The sequence below is a fragment of the Scyliorhinus canicula genome, chromosome 7 (assembly GCF_902713615.1).
Source record: "Scyliorhinus canicula chromosome 7, sScyCan1.1, whole genome shotgun sequence".
In the NCBI taxonomy this organism is placed as follows: Eukaryota; Metazoa; Chordata; class Chondrichthyes; order Carcharhiniformes; family Scyliorhinidae; genus Scyliorhinus; species Scyliorhinus canicula.
This window is the reverse complement of record NC_052152.1, coordinates 10,796,019-10,813,772: the sequence shown is the minus strand read 5'-3', so window position 1 is coordinate 10,813,772 and position 17,754 is coordinate 10,796,019. Positions and strand designations below refer to the sequence as shown.

The 17,754-nt window shown below is 46.1% G+C and overlaps 1 protein-coding gene across 1 annotated transcript in view; it reads right to left on the bottom strand.

The window, feature by feature from the left end:
* LOC119968733 (E3 ubiquitin/ISG15 ligase TRIM25-like) overlaps positions 1–17,532 on the bottom strand; it is a 43,115-nt gene extending 25,583 nt beyond the window's left edge. The window contains exons 1-5 of the mRNA XM_038801389.1: positions 16,880–17,532; positions 12,181–12,276; positions 9,986–10,216; positions 3,694–3,716; positions 158–321 (exon numbers count right to left, since the gene is read on the bottom strand). Coding sequence (XP_038657317.1) covers positions 158–321; positions 3,694–3,716; positions 9,986–10,216; positions 12,181–12,276; positions 16,880–17,386 — 1,021 coding nt within the window. The 5' untranslated portion in view covers positions 17,387–17,532. The remainder of the gene's footprint in view (positions 1–157; positions 322–3,693; positions 3,717–9,985; positions 10,217–12,180; positions 12,277–16,879) is intronic.
* Positions 17,533–17,754: the final 222 nt, after the last annotated feature.

Sequence of the window (17,754 nt, the reverse complement as noted above, 5' to 3'; positions counted from 1 at the left end):
AATTTTCCAATGTCTCCGAAAGCGACAGCATTTGTTTGCTATCGGGTCTTTGCATGAGAGGAAAGTGAGGCTTTCTCACTTGCCTGAGCGAGGAGTGAGCTTGACTGGTTGCTCTGTGCATGGGGCAGTCTCGATGGATTAGCCGGTCCTTTCCTACCTGCTGTTGATTTCGGATGTTCATGCATTCCTATCACTTCCTCTATGGCCAAGTAGTACTGTTTAGATTCCTCCGTCCTCCTTCTGAGAAGCTGATACACATTGGACAGGTTCAGAGTCAGCTCTGGAGCATCCGGACCTGTGACTTTCTGAATCTCAATAACTCTGCAATGACAGAGAAAAACTATACTTTAATCCGTGAGAGATTTCAGATAGAAATTCACGTGTTAGCGGGTCATCACCACAACCACTAAAGCGCTTCCTGAAATTGTCCAGCACATCACCCAGAAAAGATCAGAATTCAGGGATCTGCACCGATCTCTCCATAGTCGACAATGATCTCCACACATAGTGCAATCCTTGTTTGGGTCTGTTTTGACTTCCTTCAGAACTTTCAATGCTATCTGCATTCCAGGTGAGTCCCTCTGAACAACATCCATCAGGGATGAGACTGAACTTTCACAGCTCCCTGCATCAGGAATGCCAAGTGCAAATATATGAAGTAAAGACTGGATGAGCAAATATTTCCCCCAACTCATAGAACATAGAACATAGAACAGTACAGCACAGAACAGGCCCTTCGGCCCTCAATGTTGTGCCGAGCCATGATCACCCTACTCAAACCCACGTATCCACCCTATACCCGTAACCCAACAACCCCCCCCCCTTAACCTTACTTTTATTAGGACACTACGGGCAATTTAGCATGGCCAATCCACCTCACCCGCACATCTTTGGACTGTGGGAGGAAACCGGAGCACCCGGAGGAAACCCACGCACACAGGGGAAGGACGTGCAGACTCCACACAGACAGTGACCCAGCCGGGAATCAAACCGATTTATGCTAACCACCATGCTACCCTGCTGCCCCCAAACTCATTGCTGGGAAATCTGACACCATTGCCTTCGGCCGTGCCACAAACTGCATTCCTCAGCCACCACTCCGTCCTTCCCCAAAGGAACTGTCAAGGGAATGAGCCAGACCATTCGCAACTTTCACCCGAGATCAGCACCTAATCCCATATCCGCTCCATCGCCATGACCACCTAACCCTACCTCCACAACATCAGCCAATTCCATTCCGCCTCAGTTTATCTGCCCCTGAAACCCTAATCCATGCCTTTGCTCCAACTCTACACTGACCTACTCCAATGTTGTTCAGGCAGTCCTCTCATCTTCCATCCGACCTAAACAGAAGCCCATCCAAAACACTGCCGCACATATCCTACATTGTGCCAAATTCCATTCACGCATTAGCCCTCAGCTCGCTGACCTAAAATAGTTCCCAGCCAAGCAATGGCTCAATGTTAAAATTTTGACCCTTGTTTTAATATCCCTCCCTAAGTTTATAGTCTCCTCCATTCCAACAAGCCTTCACAACCTCTCACTGGTGAGCATGACTGATGCTTAACGTTGCTCTATTGGCAGCAGTGCCATCAGCTGATCAGGCTGTAAGCTCTGCAAGTCTCTCCCTAAACCTCTTCCCCTCTCAAGCTCCCTTTTCTCCTTTAAGACACACCTTACACCTACCTCTTTAACCAACATTTTGAGCATGCCTTAATATCTCTTTATGTAGTTGAATGCTGAATGTGGTTTGATAATGCTCCAGTGAAGCACCTTGGGATGCTGCACTGCACTAAAGGTGTTATATAAGTCCAAGAGAAGAAACAGCCTCTCCCTGATCCCTGTGGAAGCATCATTGGCGTTATTCTCTCAGCCCGGGCTGAGCTGGAGAATCGGTGGGACGGGCGGGAATCACGCGACGCCGCCCGGACACTGGTCCGCCGATTCTCCGGAGAGCGGAGAATCAGCGCAATTGGCGCCTGGGTGGTCGGCGATGGGCCGAGCGGCCACGCAAAAAAACCAGAGTTCCATCGGCGCGGTTCACACCTGCTCTTACCTGGCGGGACCTCGGCGTGGATGAATCTGGGGGCGGCCTGGTGGGGTGGGAGGGGGGTCCGACCGCAGGGTGGGGGGGCCTCCGCTGTGGCGTGGCCCGCGATCGGGTCATACCGATCAGCGGGCTGGCCTCTCGGGCTGGGGGCCTCTTTTGTTCCGCGCCGGCCCCTGTAGCCCTACGCCATGTTGCATCGGGGCCGGCGCGGCGAAGGGAGCTACTGCGCACGCGTGCATTGGCGCCGGTCCCACATACCTGCGGCACCCGTCTGACACCGGGATCGGCAGCTGGAGTGGCATGGGTCACTCCAGTGCCGTGCTGGCCCCCTGTAGGGGTCAGAATCGCTGCTCCTGAGGCCATGTCGACGCCTTCGAGAAACGCGTTTACGACGGCGTCAACACTTTAGCCTCAGGATCAGAGAATCCCGCCCCATATCTCTCAATTCCATTACAATTCTATCACAACTCAGAGTAACACCTCATCTATAAGATGGCACTTCTGACAATGTTACATTCTCTCACTGCTACACCTAAGACCCAATCTACATGGTGTGATTAGTGGGTTGCTTCACTGAAATAAACCTTGTACAGTCATAGGTGTTTACAGCATGGAAACAGGCCCTTCGGCCCAGCTTGTCCATGCTGCCCAGTTTCTATCACTAAGCTAGTTCCACTTACCCGCATATGGCCCATAGCCCTCTCTATTACCCTGCCCATGTAACTGTCTAACTGCTTTTTAAAGGACAAAATCGTACCTGCCTCTATCACTGCCTCTAGCAGCCTGTTCCAGGTGCTCACCACTCTCTGTGTGAAGAAATTTCCTCTCTGGTCTCTTTTGTGTCTCTCCCCTCTCACCTTAAAACTATGCCCTCTAGTTCTAGACTCCTCTACCTTTGGGAAAATATGTTGACTCTCTCCCTTATCTATGCTCCTCATTATTTTATAGACCTCTATAAGATTGCCCCTAAGCCTCCTATGCTCCAGGGAAAAAAATCCCAGCCTATCCAGCCTCTCCTTATAACTCAGACCATCAAGTCCTGGTAGAATCCTCGCAAATCTCAAAGCTTCCCTGAAGAAATCCAACATCTATGCTGCCTCCACAAGACACCAAACTTTGAGGCTTTGTCAGGAACACAGGGAAGCGAAGTTGAGCACAAACTTCCAACAAACTCATCTACCAGCTCCTGCAAGCACCCCTGCCCCATTTGTGGCAGAGTCTGCAGGCTGCCCATTGGACTTACCACCCATCAAACCGGAGTGGAAGCAAGTCATCCTCAATCCTAAGGGACTGCCTGAGAGCTACACTGACCATCACTCCACCCTCCCCCTCTCCTAGACTGATGGACCTCACAAATTTCTAACTCAAATGAGATACCGTAAGCTGAACCACATTGGAATGGCCTGAGGGTGCCATCTAAATTGAAGTTCTTCCTTGACAAGGCGATCCAAGTTTCTGTTAATGAGAAGTGGGAGGGACAAGTGAAAAAGCTAATGTCAGTTACATTCCCCTATAGACTATTCACCAGTGATGCTTCAAATCAGCAGTTCAAACTATGTTATCAGGGTTGGTTGACATTATGGTCTCCCAATCTTCTCCCAGATACGAATGAAGATACCCACCAGTAGCAAGAAGTAACCTACCTGGAAAGAAGCTCCTTAGAATTCTGAAAAGAAGAAAAGAGGAGATCAAAGCATTGAACTAACAAATCAGCGCACTGTTGAATAATACAAAAGTGAATGATATTTCGGGTAAAGAGTTGCGTGTCTGATGGCATTTTGAGTGAGCCGCAGTCACTGACTAATGAGCTGTTTCTCTACATTCTGAGGACAAGTGTGAGGACGCAGCAATAATGTTGGGGATAGAAACAATGAGTTTATAATTATGCCGCAGCCTCAGCATAATTCATCAGGAAATCACAAGGTGGTTATAGATATTCTTCCATATTAGTTCATTCGTCTAAAACCACCCGGAAGGTACAGAATCCAATTGGTTCTGAAAGAATGAAAATCATTCTGCCTTAACCCCTCACTGCCTGAAAAACAATTTCACAGCATCGGTCCTCCGTATATCTATTATTTGTTTGAAACTTGGGACCTTTTTGTTTTAAGTAATTTTCAGGCCTTATGTTTTCTACAGTGTTTAGTAACTTCCCCCAGCACTGAAACAGTCATCAGTCTTTACTCTGAGAATGTACGCCATCATCTCTCCTTGTTCTCTCAACATTTCTGCAATCTGTGACATAGTTTACCACACTAACCTCCTCCAATGTATCTTCTTCATTCAGCATCTACGATGGGCTTCATAGTAGGAGATCTTCATGGATGTTTTCTCAACCATACTTTCTCACCCAGGGCAAGTCGTTCGACTTATGAACATCCTTAAATTATTGTATAACATTTGCAAAAGACAGTGGAACATTTTCACCACAATAGTATTCTAGAAACCGTGAACCATATTTTGGTGAATAAAACTCTTCTCAAACTCTTCCCCTATTCAGTTGTATCCAGCGAATCTCTCAATAGTGGCCTCTTTTCCTAACCCTACACATCCACCTCCCAGATGAGGAGCTATCCTTGTCCTGTTCTTCTTCATGTAAATGTTGTCCTTTCTTATATCAGTCACAGGCATGGGAGTCAGCTTGTGCTGCAATCACAAACAGATCTACCTCACTAGCACTTCTCTCAAGCTCTTCAAAAATATCTGACTCCTTATCCATTTGGGAATAGCTGCAATTTCCTCCAGGCAACCATTGGGAGGATTGCTATTATCATCCTCCTCCCTGGCATAGACGCCATGCTTTAGCCACTAACTCATCCACCTCTCCAACCTCTGTCTCTAGCTGTCTCCTCAGCTTGGGCATCCTTTGAGAGTTGACCCTGAGTTGACTTTCCAAACCAATTGCCTCTCCATCGCAAAGCACTCTGACATGTAACTCTCTAACGGTGCCTATCTCCCACCTCCCCGCAATCTCAGTCCATCTTCCTCTTTAACCTTCATCCCAACATCTATCACCTCCACACTCAATTGCTCCAGTGACCTCCAGGCTGACCTCCCATCCTCCACACTCAAGAAACTTAAGGTCATCCAAAATTCTTCTTCCTCCACAGACTGTGTGCCATACATCCATCGTTCGCCCTTACAAAATATACGTTGGCCCTTGCTTTCCCCAACTCGAATTATCATTCGTCCATGGCTTTATCCCTACTCATCCCATAACCCAGCCAACCTGTTTGTGTGCTGGGGTGACAGACCTTCGCTATGGCAGCTAAAAGGCTTCATCTTCCCTGAGGTAAGGCGGGGAAGTTCAGTCAGGCACCCTACTTATCATCACTATCCAGTTCTGGTTATAACTGCGCACTAATAGGCATCATATCGAAATAGCTTAGCACCAATGGTCACTTTAGCCCAACTGACTTGCCTAATTAATAACAAGAAAGGCTTGCATTTCTACATTCCCCTTTTACTTCCGGATGTCCCAAAGTGCTTGACAGCCAATGAGATCATTTTGAAGTGCGGCCATTGTTGTAATGCAGGAAATGCAGCAACCAATTTTCCGCAGGTAGTTTTAACGCTGTTGTGGCAAAAATATTTGCCAGGAGACCAGGAATAATTCCCATACTCTTCCTCAAAATGGTGACAGCAAATCCTTTACTTTCAGCTGACAGATCAGGTGAGGCTTCAGTTCAGCATCTCATCCAGGGGTGCAGCAGGCCCTCAGCACCGCATTACACTGAAGTGTCAGCCTAGGGTTCTTGTGTTCAGGCCTGCGGCACCTTTTGTTTGTAGTGTTCTTTGGCATGAGTCACAAATTCAAGCCTAACTCCAGGATTTCAGCAAATTGAATCCATGCTGATACTTCAAAGGGGGGGGGGGGTGATATACAAAAAAGATGAAGTTGTGGTTATTTGTATAGAGCTCTGGAGGGAGACCAGCAGATTTGGCCACCATACCTCAGGAAAGTTACATTGGTCTTGGAGCAGGCATAGCCAGGTTCAGCAAAATGACGTCAAGGGTTATTTATGAGGATGGGTTGCATAAACTTTGGCTTTTATTCACCTGAGTACAGAACATTGAGAAGGTTTTCCTATCCATTCAAGGCGTTTGAATTGTTAAAAAGATTTGATGCGGTCATTACAAAGAAATTGTTTCCCCTCGTGGGGAAAACCGGACATGATCTACAAATCGGAGCTCGTTCATTCAGGAACAGTTTTTTTGGACAAAGGAACAGAAATCAGGAACTAGGTCATTTCAGAGTCAACCACATTGCTGTGGGTCTGGAGACGCAAGTAAGGGCTGCAGATTCCTTTCTTGATGGTTTGTTTTCACAATCTGGCAGTTTCAGTGGCCCAGAACCTCTGAGGAATGATTCTTACTCAGGTCAGGAGCTGCACATTTCTCACCTGATCTTGCAACTGGGGCCTGGTTAGAAATGTGCAACCCAGCAGCCCCAAACCCCCCGTCAGTGCAGGGGAGCAGCGAGAGATGAAACCAAGCCCCTGTTCTACGGCATTAACGATCTCAGACACTTTCACACGAGAGAGGTAAAAGTGTAAGTAAGTTGGTGAGGGGGCTAGGCTGGTCCAGGTTGTGGTGTTCTCTGCTTGGCTTTACCTGGATGGCTTGGATGAGTAGTGTGGAACAAAGAACAACAAGCTTTGTTAACAAACAAAACTAATTTACTAACACTACTCAATAAGATTCATACGTATTCCTCAAGTATAAGATTACTATATTAAACAATGCTATCTCTAACTACTGAACCACCTTCTACCTCTTCCACTCCACTCTCCTTGACTCTCTTCAGCTTACTCTCCCAGAATTCTAAGAGCCAGTGCAATTTATAGTACTGTCCCTTCTCTCTCTAGTGGCTAGTTTTAACGTAACATTAACTCTTCACATGCTGTACATTTGTATAATGTCACACAGGTAGTTCAGTGAGGGATAGGTGATAAGGCGGGGGGGGGGGGGAAGTAATAAAGGGAGTAGTTAAGGGATGAGGGGTAGTCGGCAGGCAGGTTCGATGATGGTCATGTGGTATGGGGGGATGGGAGGGACGGATGATAGTTTGGTGTCCGGGGATAGTTGGAGCGGCGAGTCTCGGGGAGCTGGGAGGCGGTTAAATGAACGGGAATGGGACAATAGTCATGGGGTGGTAATCGTAAGGTCAGAACCATTGGTGTCCAGAAGTTAGAAGTGGTTTTATTCCAGCTAACCTTTTCTGGACAACTTTTCTGCTCAGAGAGTTGGAACCGCCTGAAGTCTCCGTTTTAAAGCAAAAGGTTTTATGATTCCATCTTCTGGAGTACTTCTTCACCCTCTCCCGCACCCTCACTGTGAAAAAGAGGTTCTGGGGCATTGTCACAATGTTATCGAGGGTAGCATTTTAACACCAGAATTATACATTTAATTGAATTTAACCTCCCCAGCTGCCTGGTGGGGCTTGAACTCATGTCTCTGAGTTGCTAGCCGACTAGCACAACGGTTGTGCAGGCAGCTCTCCTGGCCAGCATTCCACACTGCTACCACCAAGATCTTGTTTTGAGCGTTTTCACTGGTCAGGCACTGGGTCGTATATCCATTTCCAGTCCACCGACCACTCCTTAGCTGAAACTTTCCAGTCCCACTGGGGAGAACTTTCCCGTGGCAGGCGCGGCGAACCATTTAAATCGCCGTTGACTTCAGCGAAACCGGAAATTCCTGCAAGCAGGAAAGGCCATGTCCAGCCAGGAGAGAAGAGGCTGATTCCATTTTAACTAGTCATTCATGTCTATTCCTGTCTGGAGCCCCTATGCTCCTCTCTAAAGAAGAACTTCAAAAGTAATTCGTGACTGATGAAAAGTTTGAGAGATGTCCCAAGGAAAAAGTAATGTATAACGTAAAGGAAATTCCTTTCTTTCATATGTTTGAATTGACTTTAATAGAACGATACAGCGCAGTATAGGCCCTTCAGCCCACAATGTTGCACCGACATGGGAAGTCAAAAACTAAAGGCCATCTAACCTACACTATGCCATTATCATCCATATGCTTATCCAATAAACTTTTAAATGCCCTCAATGTTGGCGAGTTCACTACTGTTGCAGATAGGGCATTCCTCAGCCTCACCACTCTTTGCGTAAAAAACCTACCTCTGACCTCTGTCCTATATCTATTACCCCTCAATTTAAGGCTCTGTCCCCTCGTGCTAGCCACCTCCATCCGTGGGAGAAGGATCTCACTGTCGACCCTATCTAACCCTCTGATCATTTTGTATGCCTCTATTAAGTCACCTCTTAACCTTCTTCTCTATAACGAAAACAACCTCAAGTCCATCAGCCTTTCCTCATAAGATTTTCCCTCCATACCAGGCAACATCCTGGTAAATCTCCTCTGAACACGTTCCAAAGGGCCAAGACCAAGAGCAATGTGTCCAAGTTTGCAGATGACACTAAGATGAGTGGTAAAGCGAAAAGTGCAGAGGATACTGGAAGTCTGCAGAGGGATTTGGATAGGTTAAGTGAATGGGCTCGGGTCTGGCAGATGGAATACAATGTTGACAAATGTGAGGTTATCCATTTTGGTAGGAATAACAGCAAACGGGATTATTATTTAAACGATAAAATATTAAAGCATGCCGCTGTTCAGAGATGATGTGGAGATGCCGGCGTTGGACTGGGGTGAGCACAGTAAGAAGTCTTACAACACCAGGTTAAAGTCCAACAGGTTTGTTTCAAACACGAGCTTTCGGAGCACGGCTCCTTCTTCACCTGAAGAAGGAGCCGTGCTCCGAAAGCTCGTGTTTGAAACAAACCTGTTGGACTTTAACCTGGTGTTGTAAGACTTCTTACTGTGCTGTTCAGAGAGACCTGGGTGTGCTAGTGCATGAGTCACAGAAGGTTGGTTTACAAGTGCAACAGGTGATTAAGAAGGCAAATGGAATTTTGTCCTTCATTGCTAGAGGGATGGAGTTTAAGACTAGGGAGGTTATGTTGCAATTGTATAAGGTGTTAGTGCGGCCACACCTGGAGTATTGTGTTCAGATTTGGTCTCCTTACTTGAGAAAGGACGTACTGGCACTGGAGGGTGTGCAGAGGAGATTCACTAGGTAAATCCCAGAGCTGAAGGGGTTGGATTATGAGGAGAGGTTGAGTAGACTGGGATTGTACTCGTTGGAATTTAGAAGGATGAGGGGGGATCTTATAGAAACGTTTAAAATTATGAAGGGAATAGATAGGATAGATGCGGGCAGGTCGCTTCCACTGGCGGGTGACAGCAGAACTAGGGGGCATAGCCTCAAAATAAGGGGAAGTAGATTTAGGACTGAGTTTAGGAGGAACTTCTTCACCCAAAGGGTTGTGAATCTATGGAATTCCTTGCCCAGTGAAGCAGTTGAGGCTCCTTCATTACATGTTTTTAAGGTAAGGATAGATAGTTTTTTGAAGAATAAAGGGATTAAGGGTTATGGTGTTCGGGCCGGAAAGTGGAGCTGAGTCCACAAAAGATCAGCCATGATCTAATTGAATGGCGGAGCAGGCTCGAGGGGCCAGATGGCCTACTCCTGCTCCTAGTTCTTATGTTCTTATGTTCTTATGTTCAAAGCTTCCTCGTCCTTCCTATAATGAGGAGACCAGAATGTACGCAATACTCCAAATGCGGCCGTACCAGAGTTTTGTACAGGTGCAACATGACCTCATGGCTCCGGAACTCAATCCCTCTACCAATAAAGGCCAACACACCATAGGCCTTCTTCACAACCCTATCAACCTGGGTGGCAACTTTCAGGGATCTATGTACATGGACACCGAGAACCGAGGCAACTTTCAGGGATCTATGTACATGGACACCGAGATTAATGGGTGGACTGCCTCTGGAACAACACCAGCTTAATACCATTGACTTCAGCAATAGGGGAAATCGCAGGAGAAAAGCAAAAGGAAAACAAAACTGACGTACCTGAATGAAGTAGAGACAGTCCCCTTGTATCAGATTCCACGCTTCGTCTTCTATTAATTTAATCTGTTGCATCACCTTGCTCAATGCTTCTGAGCGCTTTTGAATCTGCGAGAGCACTCGAAGTCCCTCGTGGTCGATCAGTTCCAGTATGTGCTTTTCATCTTCTTCCAACTGTTCGCTCCATTCCAGGAACTTCTTTGACAGATTTCCTTTCAGCTCATTGGTCAGTGTCTAAAGGTCCAAGCCAAGCTCTTATGACAAACCATTCACACACAGGGACTGCATATGTAACAAGAATATAATAATAATAATCTTTACTGTCACAAGTAGGCTTACATTAATACTGCAATGAGGTTACTGTGAAAAGCCCCCAGTCGCCACACTCCAGCGCCTGTTCGGGCACACAGAGGGAGAATTCAGAATGCCCGAATTACCTAACTGCACGTCTTTCGGGACTTGTGGGAGGAAACCGGAGCGCCCGGAGAAAACCCACACAGACACGGGGAGAACGTGCAGACTCCACACAGTGACCCAAGCCAGGAATTGAACCTGGGACCCTGGCGCTGTGAAGCAACAGTGCTAACCACTGTGCTACGATGTACGATGCTGCCCAACAGGGTAATCGGAGTACGACTAGGGGATTTTCACAATAACTTCATTGCAGTGTTAATGCAAGTCTACTTGCATCACTAATAAAGATTATTATTATTGAACGAATTGATGATCATAATTGGGTAGGGCAGATTGACGTGTTATCAATTTTGCTCGCAATCAGATCGGAATTCTGCGACAGGGCTCTTAAAGTACAAAATGACAACGGTGTGATGGAAACGAGGTGAAGCCTTGAAGACCTGTACCACCACCCACACATGACTGCATCAGGCTTCATGTGAAGGTTGAGTCCCCAAGTAAAGGGTTTTTGTATTATAATGCGATACAAGCCCCTGGGATGTCTCACAACCTTAGAGCATGCTGCCAGCTGCCTGCTGTTCCATGTGTCACAAAAACAATAACTTATATTAGTATCATGGCTCAATGTACTGAAACAGCACAAGGCACATCACAGGAGCACAATCAATTAAAATGTGACGCTGAATCACACAAGGGGCGTTTGGGTCAAGTGAACAAAACTTTGGTTAAACAGAATGGTTTTACAGTATGTTTTCAAGGAGGAAAGCCAAGGTAGTGAGGTGGAGGTGTGTGGGGATGGGGGGTGGTGTTGGGGGGAGGGGGGAGGTGGGGCGGGGGGGGAGGGCGGCAGTATTCCAGAACTGGAACCAAGGTAGCGGAAGGCTTGGCTAATTAGTAATTAGTAATGAGTAATTTTAAATGGGGATGCACAAGAGGCCAAAATTAGAGGAAGGCAGATATTTCAGAGGCTTACAATCATAGAATTTACAGCACAGAAGGAGGTCATGCGGCCCTTCGCGTCTGTAACGGCCCTTGGAAAGAGCACCCTACTTAAGCCCACACCTCCACCCTATCTGCGTAACCCAGTAACCCCACCTAACCTTTTGGACACGAAGGAGCAATTTAGCACGGCCAATCCACCTAACCTGCACATCTTTGGGGAGGAACTGGAGCATCCGGAGGAAACCCACGCAGACGCTGGGAGGACATGCAGATTCCGCACAGACAGTCACCCGAGGCGGGAATCGAACCCGGATCCCTGGAGCTGTGAGGAAGCAGTGCTAACCACTGTGCCATCGCGTCACTCTAAATGGCTGGAGGAGGTGACAGGGATGGAGAAGGGAAAGGTTATGGAGGGATTTTAAAAAAAAATAAGAATGAGAATTTTAAAGACAAGGTGTAGGATTTTGCAGAGTGTGTGTCCCTGTCCAGCCCCACAGCTTTTCTCTCCAGATTCTCTGGCGTCTGTACACACAAAATCTAGAAGCATAGTTTTTGCTGTCACAGGGCAGGATGGGACCAGATAGAGCTAGCAACGCTGGCTCCACAGACATTGGGGCCCCATTTTAAATAATACTCCACCCCGACCACCCCCCACAGCTAACTAGGTTATTGGGATAAGGTGGTGGGGGGGCGATGTCTAGATAGGGCAGGGGAGTGGGCCGAGGTCGGGTGCTCTTTCAGAGGGCCGGTGCTCAATTGATGGGTCGAATGGCCTCCTTCTGCGCCATAGGGATTCTGTGATATAATTTTAGAGGAAGATTTCATGACACAATTGCATCTACCTTTATTGCAACTTCTGATTTCTCCAAGTCACGCTGTTTGATGGAACACTTCTGTTGAAATCTCTGAAGGTTCTCAACTTCCATCATGAATTCTCCCTATGGAAACAAATGAAATATTTTGAATTCGAATCCTGAACAAGAATGTAAATGGAAAATTACTCAATTCCAGCTGTGTGTTGATAATAAGGGAAAATGCTGGGAAATCTCAGCAAATCTGGCAGCGTCTGTAGGGAGAGAAAAGAGCTAACGTTTCGAGTCCTCTGACTCTTTGTCAAAGCTGGCTCAGACCAGAGCCAGCTTTGTCAGAGCTCTGACAAAGAGTCATCGGACTCGAAACATTAGCTCTTTTCTCTCCCTACAGATACTGCCAGACTTGCTGAGATTTTTCAGCATTTTTCCTTTCGTTTTAGATTCCAGCATCCGCAGTTGTTCGCTTTTATCCAGTGTGTTGATAATAAATGGCTCAGGAGATGGTCAGAGTCACAGAACACAAATCTGGAAACATAGAAAATAGGAGCTGGAGGAGGCCATTCAGCCCTTCGAGCCTGCTCAGCCATTCATTATGATCATGGCTGATCATTCAACTCAGTAATTTGTTCCCACTTTGCCCCCCATACCCATGGCACCCTTCCTCTCCAAGAGCCATATTGAACTGCTTCTTGAAAACATGCAATGTTTTGGCCTCAACTACTTTCTGTGGTAACCAATTCCACAGGCTTACCAATCGCTGGGTGAAGAAATTTCTCCTCTTCACAGTCTTAAATGGCCTAACCCATATCCTCAGACTGTGACCCCTGGTTCTGCACCCCTTCACCATCGGGAACATCCTTCCTGCATCTGCCCTGTCTAGTCCTGTTCGAGTTTTTTACATTACTCCGAGAACGTGCCCCCCTACCCACATTTTTCTAACTCCAGCCAATATAATCCTAACCAACTCACTCTTTCTTCATACATCAGTCCCTCCACCCCAGGAATCAGTCTGGTAAACCTTCTCTGCACTCCCTCAAGAGCAAGAGGTTGAGTAGACTGGGACTGTACTCGTTGGAATTTAGAAGGATGAGGGGGGATCTTATAGAAACGTTTAAAATTATGAAGGGAATAGATGGGATGGATGCGGGCAGGTTGTTTCCACTGGCGGGTGAAAGCAGAACTAGGGGACATAGTCTCAAAATAAGGGGAAGTAGATTTAGGACTGAGTTTAGGAGGAACTTCTTCACCCAAAGGGTTGTGAATCTATGGAATTCGTTGCCCAGTGAAGCAGTTGAGGCTCCTTGATTAAATGTTTTTAAGGTAAAGATAGATAGTTTTTTGAAGAATAAAGGGATTAAGGGTTATGGTGTTCGGGCCGGAAAGTGGAGCTGAGTCCACAAAAGATCAGCCATGATCTCATTAAATGGCGGAGCAGGCTCGAGGGGCCAGATGGCCTACTCCTGCTCCTGGTTCTTATGTTCTTATGTTCCCCAGATAAGGATACCAAAACTGCACACAATACTCCAGGTATGGCCTCACTAAGGCCCTATACAATTGCAGCAAAACATCCCTACTCCTATACTCGAACCCTCTTGCAATGCAGGCCAACATACCATTTCCCTTCTTTATCACCTCTGCACCTGCACGCTTATCTTCAGTGACTGGTGTACGAGGCCACCCAGGTCTCATTGCACATTCCTCGCTTTCAAATTGTAGCGATTCAGATAATAATCTGCTTTCCTGTCTTTGTTACCTAAGTGGATAACCTCACATTTATCCACATTATACTACATCTGCCATGCATTTACCCATTCACTCAACTTGCCCCAATCACAGTGAAACATCTCTGCATCTTGCCCATGCTCATCCTCCCAGCGAGCTTTGTGTCATCTGAAAATCTGGAGATATTACATTCAGTTCCCTCATTACTATATATTGTGAATAGCTGGGCTCCCAGCATCAGTCCCTGTGGCAGCCTACCAATCACTGCCTGCCATTGAGAAAAAGACCTGTTTATTTCTACTCTTTTTTTTCTTGCCTGCCAACCCTTTTCTATCCATCTCAATGCACTACCCCATCCCATGCACTTTAATTTTACACGCTAATCTCTTATGGGACACTTTATCAAAAGCCTTCCGAAAGTCAAAATAAACCACATCTACTGGCTCCCCCTCATCAACTCTACTAGTTACATCTTCAAAGAATTGCAGTAAATTTACAAGCATGATTTCCCCTTCATAAATCCGAGCTGACTCTTTCTGATCCTGCCACTGTTTACAAGTGCTCTGATATAAAATGTTTGGTAATAGATTCTAGAATATTCCTCACTACCCATGCCAGGCTTACTGATCTATAATTCCCTGTTTTTTCTCTACCTTCTTTTTTATGTAATCTTTATTGTCACAAGTACACTGACATTAAGACCGCAATGAAGTTACATTAGCTACTCCCCAAACTGTAGGAACTGTTTCACAGTGTATAGAATCTTGAAAGGTGACCACCAATGCATCCATTATTTCTAAGCCACTTCCTTAAATACCCTTGGATATGAATTATCAGGCCCGGTGATTTATCGGCCTTCAATCCCATCAATTTTCCCAACACTATTTCCCTCCCAATATTGATTTCCTTCAATTCCTCCCTCTCACTGTAATTGGCTGATTGTCACCATTCCAACTGTGGGTGGTAAAGTGGTAGATGCCATATTGCCAGATGCCAGTATTCAGCCAATTTGATTTGCCCCAAGTGATATAAAGAAATTGCTGAAGGCACGGGATACTGTAAAGGATATGGGCCCTGACAATATTCCAGCAATAGTACTGAAGAATCGTGTTCCAGAAATTGTCACGCCCCTGGCCATAATGTTCCAGTACAGCTACAACAGTGGCATTTACTCGGCAATGTGGAAAACTTCCCAGATATATCCTGTACACAAAATGTAGGACAAATCCAACCGGGCCAATTATCGCCCCATCAGCCTCCTCTCAATCAAATCCCATCCTTGATCACCCTACAGTGAAGCGATGAAGGCGTCATTAACAGTGGTATCAAGTAGCACTTGCTGAGCAATAACCTGCTCACTGACGCTCAATTTGGATTCCGCCAGAGTCACTCAGCTCCTGATCTTTGGTGAGGTGAGTGTGTCTGCTCTTGACATCAAGGCAGCATTTGATGAGTGTGGTGTCAAGGAACCCTAGCAAAACTGGAGTCAATGGGAATCAAGGGGAAAACTCTCCATTAGCTGGAGTCAGACCTAGCACATATGAAGGTAGTTGTGGTTGTTGTAAGTAAATTATCTCAGTTGCAGGACATCACTGCAGGCGTTCCTCAAGGTCTTAGCACCAATTATCTTCAGTTCCTGACCTTCTTTCCATCATAAGGTCAGACATGGGGATGTTCGCTGATGTTCAGCACCATTCACGACTCCTCAGATACTGAAGCAGCCAATGGCCATATGCATCAATACCTGGACAATATCCAGGCTTGGGTTGACAAGTGGCAAGTTACATTTGTGCTGCACAAATACCAGGCAATGGGCATCTCCTACAAGGGAGAAGCTAACCATTAGCCTTGACGTTCAATGGCATTACCATCACTGAATCCTACACTATCACTCTACTGGAGATTATCATTGACTGGAAATTTAACTGGACTAGTCATATAAATACAGCAACAGCAGGTCGGAAGCTAGGAATCTTGTACTGAGTAGCTTACTTCCTGACTCCCCAAAGCCTGTCCACAATCTACAAGGCACAAGTCAGAGTGTGATGGAATACTCTCCATTTACCTGGATGAGTGCAACTCCAACAACATTCAAGAAGCTCAACACCATCTCCACCATAATGCACAGTAGCTGCAGTGTGTACTACCTACAAGATGCACTGGAGGAACTCATGAAGGCGCCTTAAGCAGCACCTTCCAAACCCACAATCACTACCATCTGGAAGGGCAAGGCAGCAGACACATGGAGACACCCCCACCCTGCAAGCTACTCACCATCCTGACTTGGAAATATATCGCCGTTCCTTCGCTGTCGCTGGGTAAAAATGTTGGAACTCCCTACCTGAAAGTACTGTGCGTGTACCTACATACAGAAACTGCAGCAGTTCAATTGGCAGCTCACCACCACCTTCTCAAGAGTGATTTGGAAATAGCGATAAATGCAGGCCTAGATATCGACACCCACATCCCACTAATGGGAAAAAGGAAAGGCACACTGATCTGCATATCTGTAAACTTCCCCATAATTGATGGAGGTCTCATCTGCCAGACCATTATACCCTCCATTCTCATTTTATGCATTAAAGACAGAAACAAGCAAAGTTGCATTTATATATATATATCACCTTTAACAGAGCAAATCATCTCTAAGAAATTCACAGGAGTGCAATCAGGCAGAAATTGACCCCAACTAAAGAATGAGGCATTTGGACGAGTGGTCAAAAGATTGGTCAGAGGTAGGTCTGAAGAAGAATCTTGAAGGAAGAGAGAGAGAGAGGAGGGGGTTGAAATGGCAGAGAGGTTTTGAGCTGTTGGCTGGCTCACTGGCTAGTTGATCTATGGCGAAACAAGAAAAATGCAGATTAACATTTCCAACAATATGTTTCAAGATTTGCCCCCACAAAGACTTTTACAATATAAAATTATTTCAGTTTAAAGTGATTGGACAATCCAGATTACTTCCTAGAGTTATTGAGAAGTCTGACAGAAAAACAGAATCGGAATTTACCTTAATTTTAACTTCTGTTTCATCCAGGCTCACCAGCGTATGCGACTTGTGAGTACCGATTACTCCACATGAAGAACACACACAGACGACATCATCAGTACAGAAGAACTCAAGAATCTTCTGATGGTCTGGGCATTTTCTCTGAGTGAGATCGGCCACAGGGTTGACGAGCACATGATCTTTAAAGATCTCTTTTGTTAAGTGCGGCTTCAAGTGAACTGGACAAAAAGAGGTCTCGCACTTCAGACATGTCTTCACAGCTGGGGATTGATTCTCGCCGCAGTGATCGCAGGCAACAGTGGGGAATCCCCTCTGCAAACTGGTCTCGGAGTTGAATTTCCTGTGACACCGAGGACAGCTGAACCCATCCTGATTGACTTCTTGGGTCCAAACATCTTCAATGCACTTGAGACAGAAGCAGTGCCGGCAGGGTAGTGTGACAGGGTCTCTGTACACCTGGAGACACACAGCACAATTCAAATCCTCTTCACAAGCTCCGGCTTCCATCCTTCTAAGCTCCCTGAATGAGAGGCTTCACAAAGCACAATGAAGAGTCTGCAGCGAGTGCAGAGTGTGAAATACTGCCCAGTGAGATTGCAGGCGCAAGTTTCAGTTTCACCTACACTCATTAGAGGTTAATCCTCTGCATCATGTTATACCAGTTCAGCAACAAAGTTCCAATTTCACAGTCCACAGAAGTTGTTGGCAAATACTCATTACGATCAGTGTTTCCTTCATTCTGTTTTGCAATCTTCAACTGTAGAAACTGTACACAAAGTTACGATGAATGAAGAAATGTTGTTTTTTTAAAATGACAAGAACATCTAATATTCAGTGAGGGATTGTTAGATGCTGTTACAAGTAACTCTTTTTGG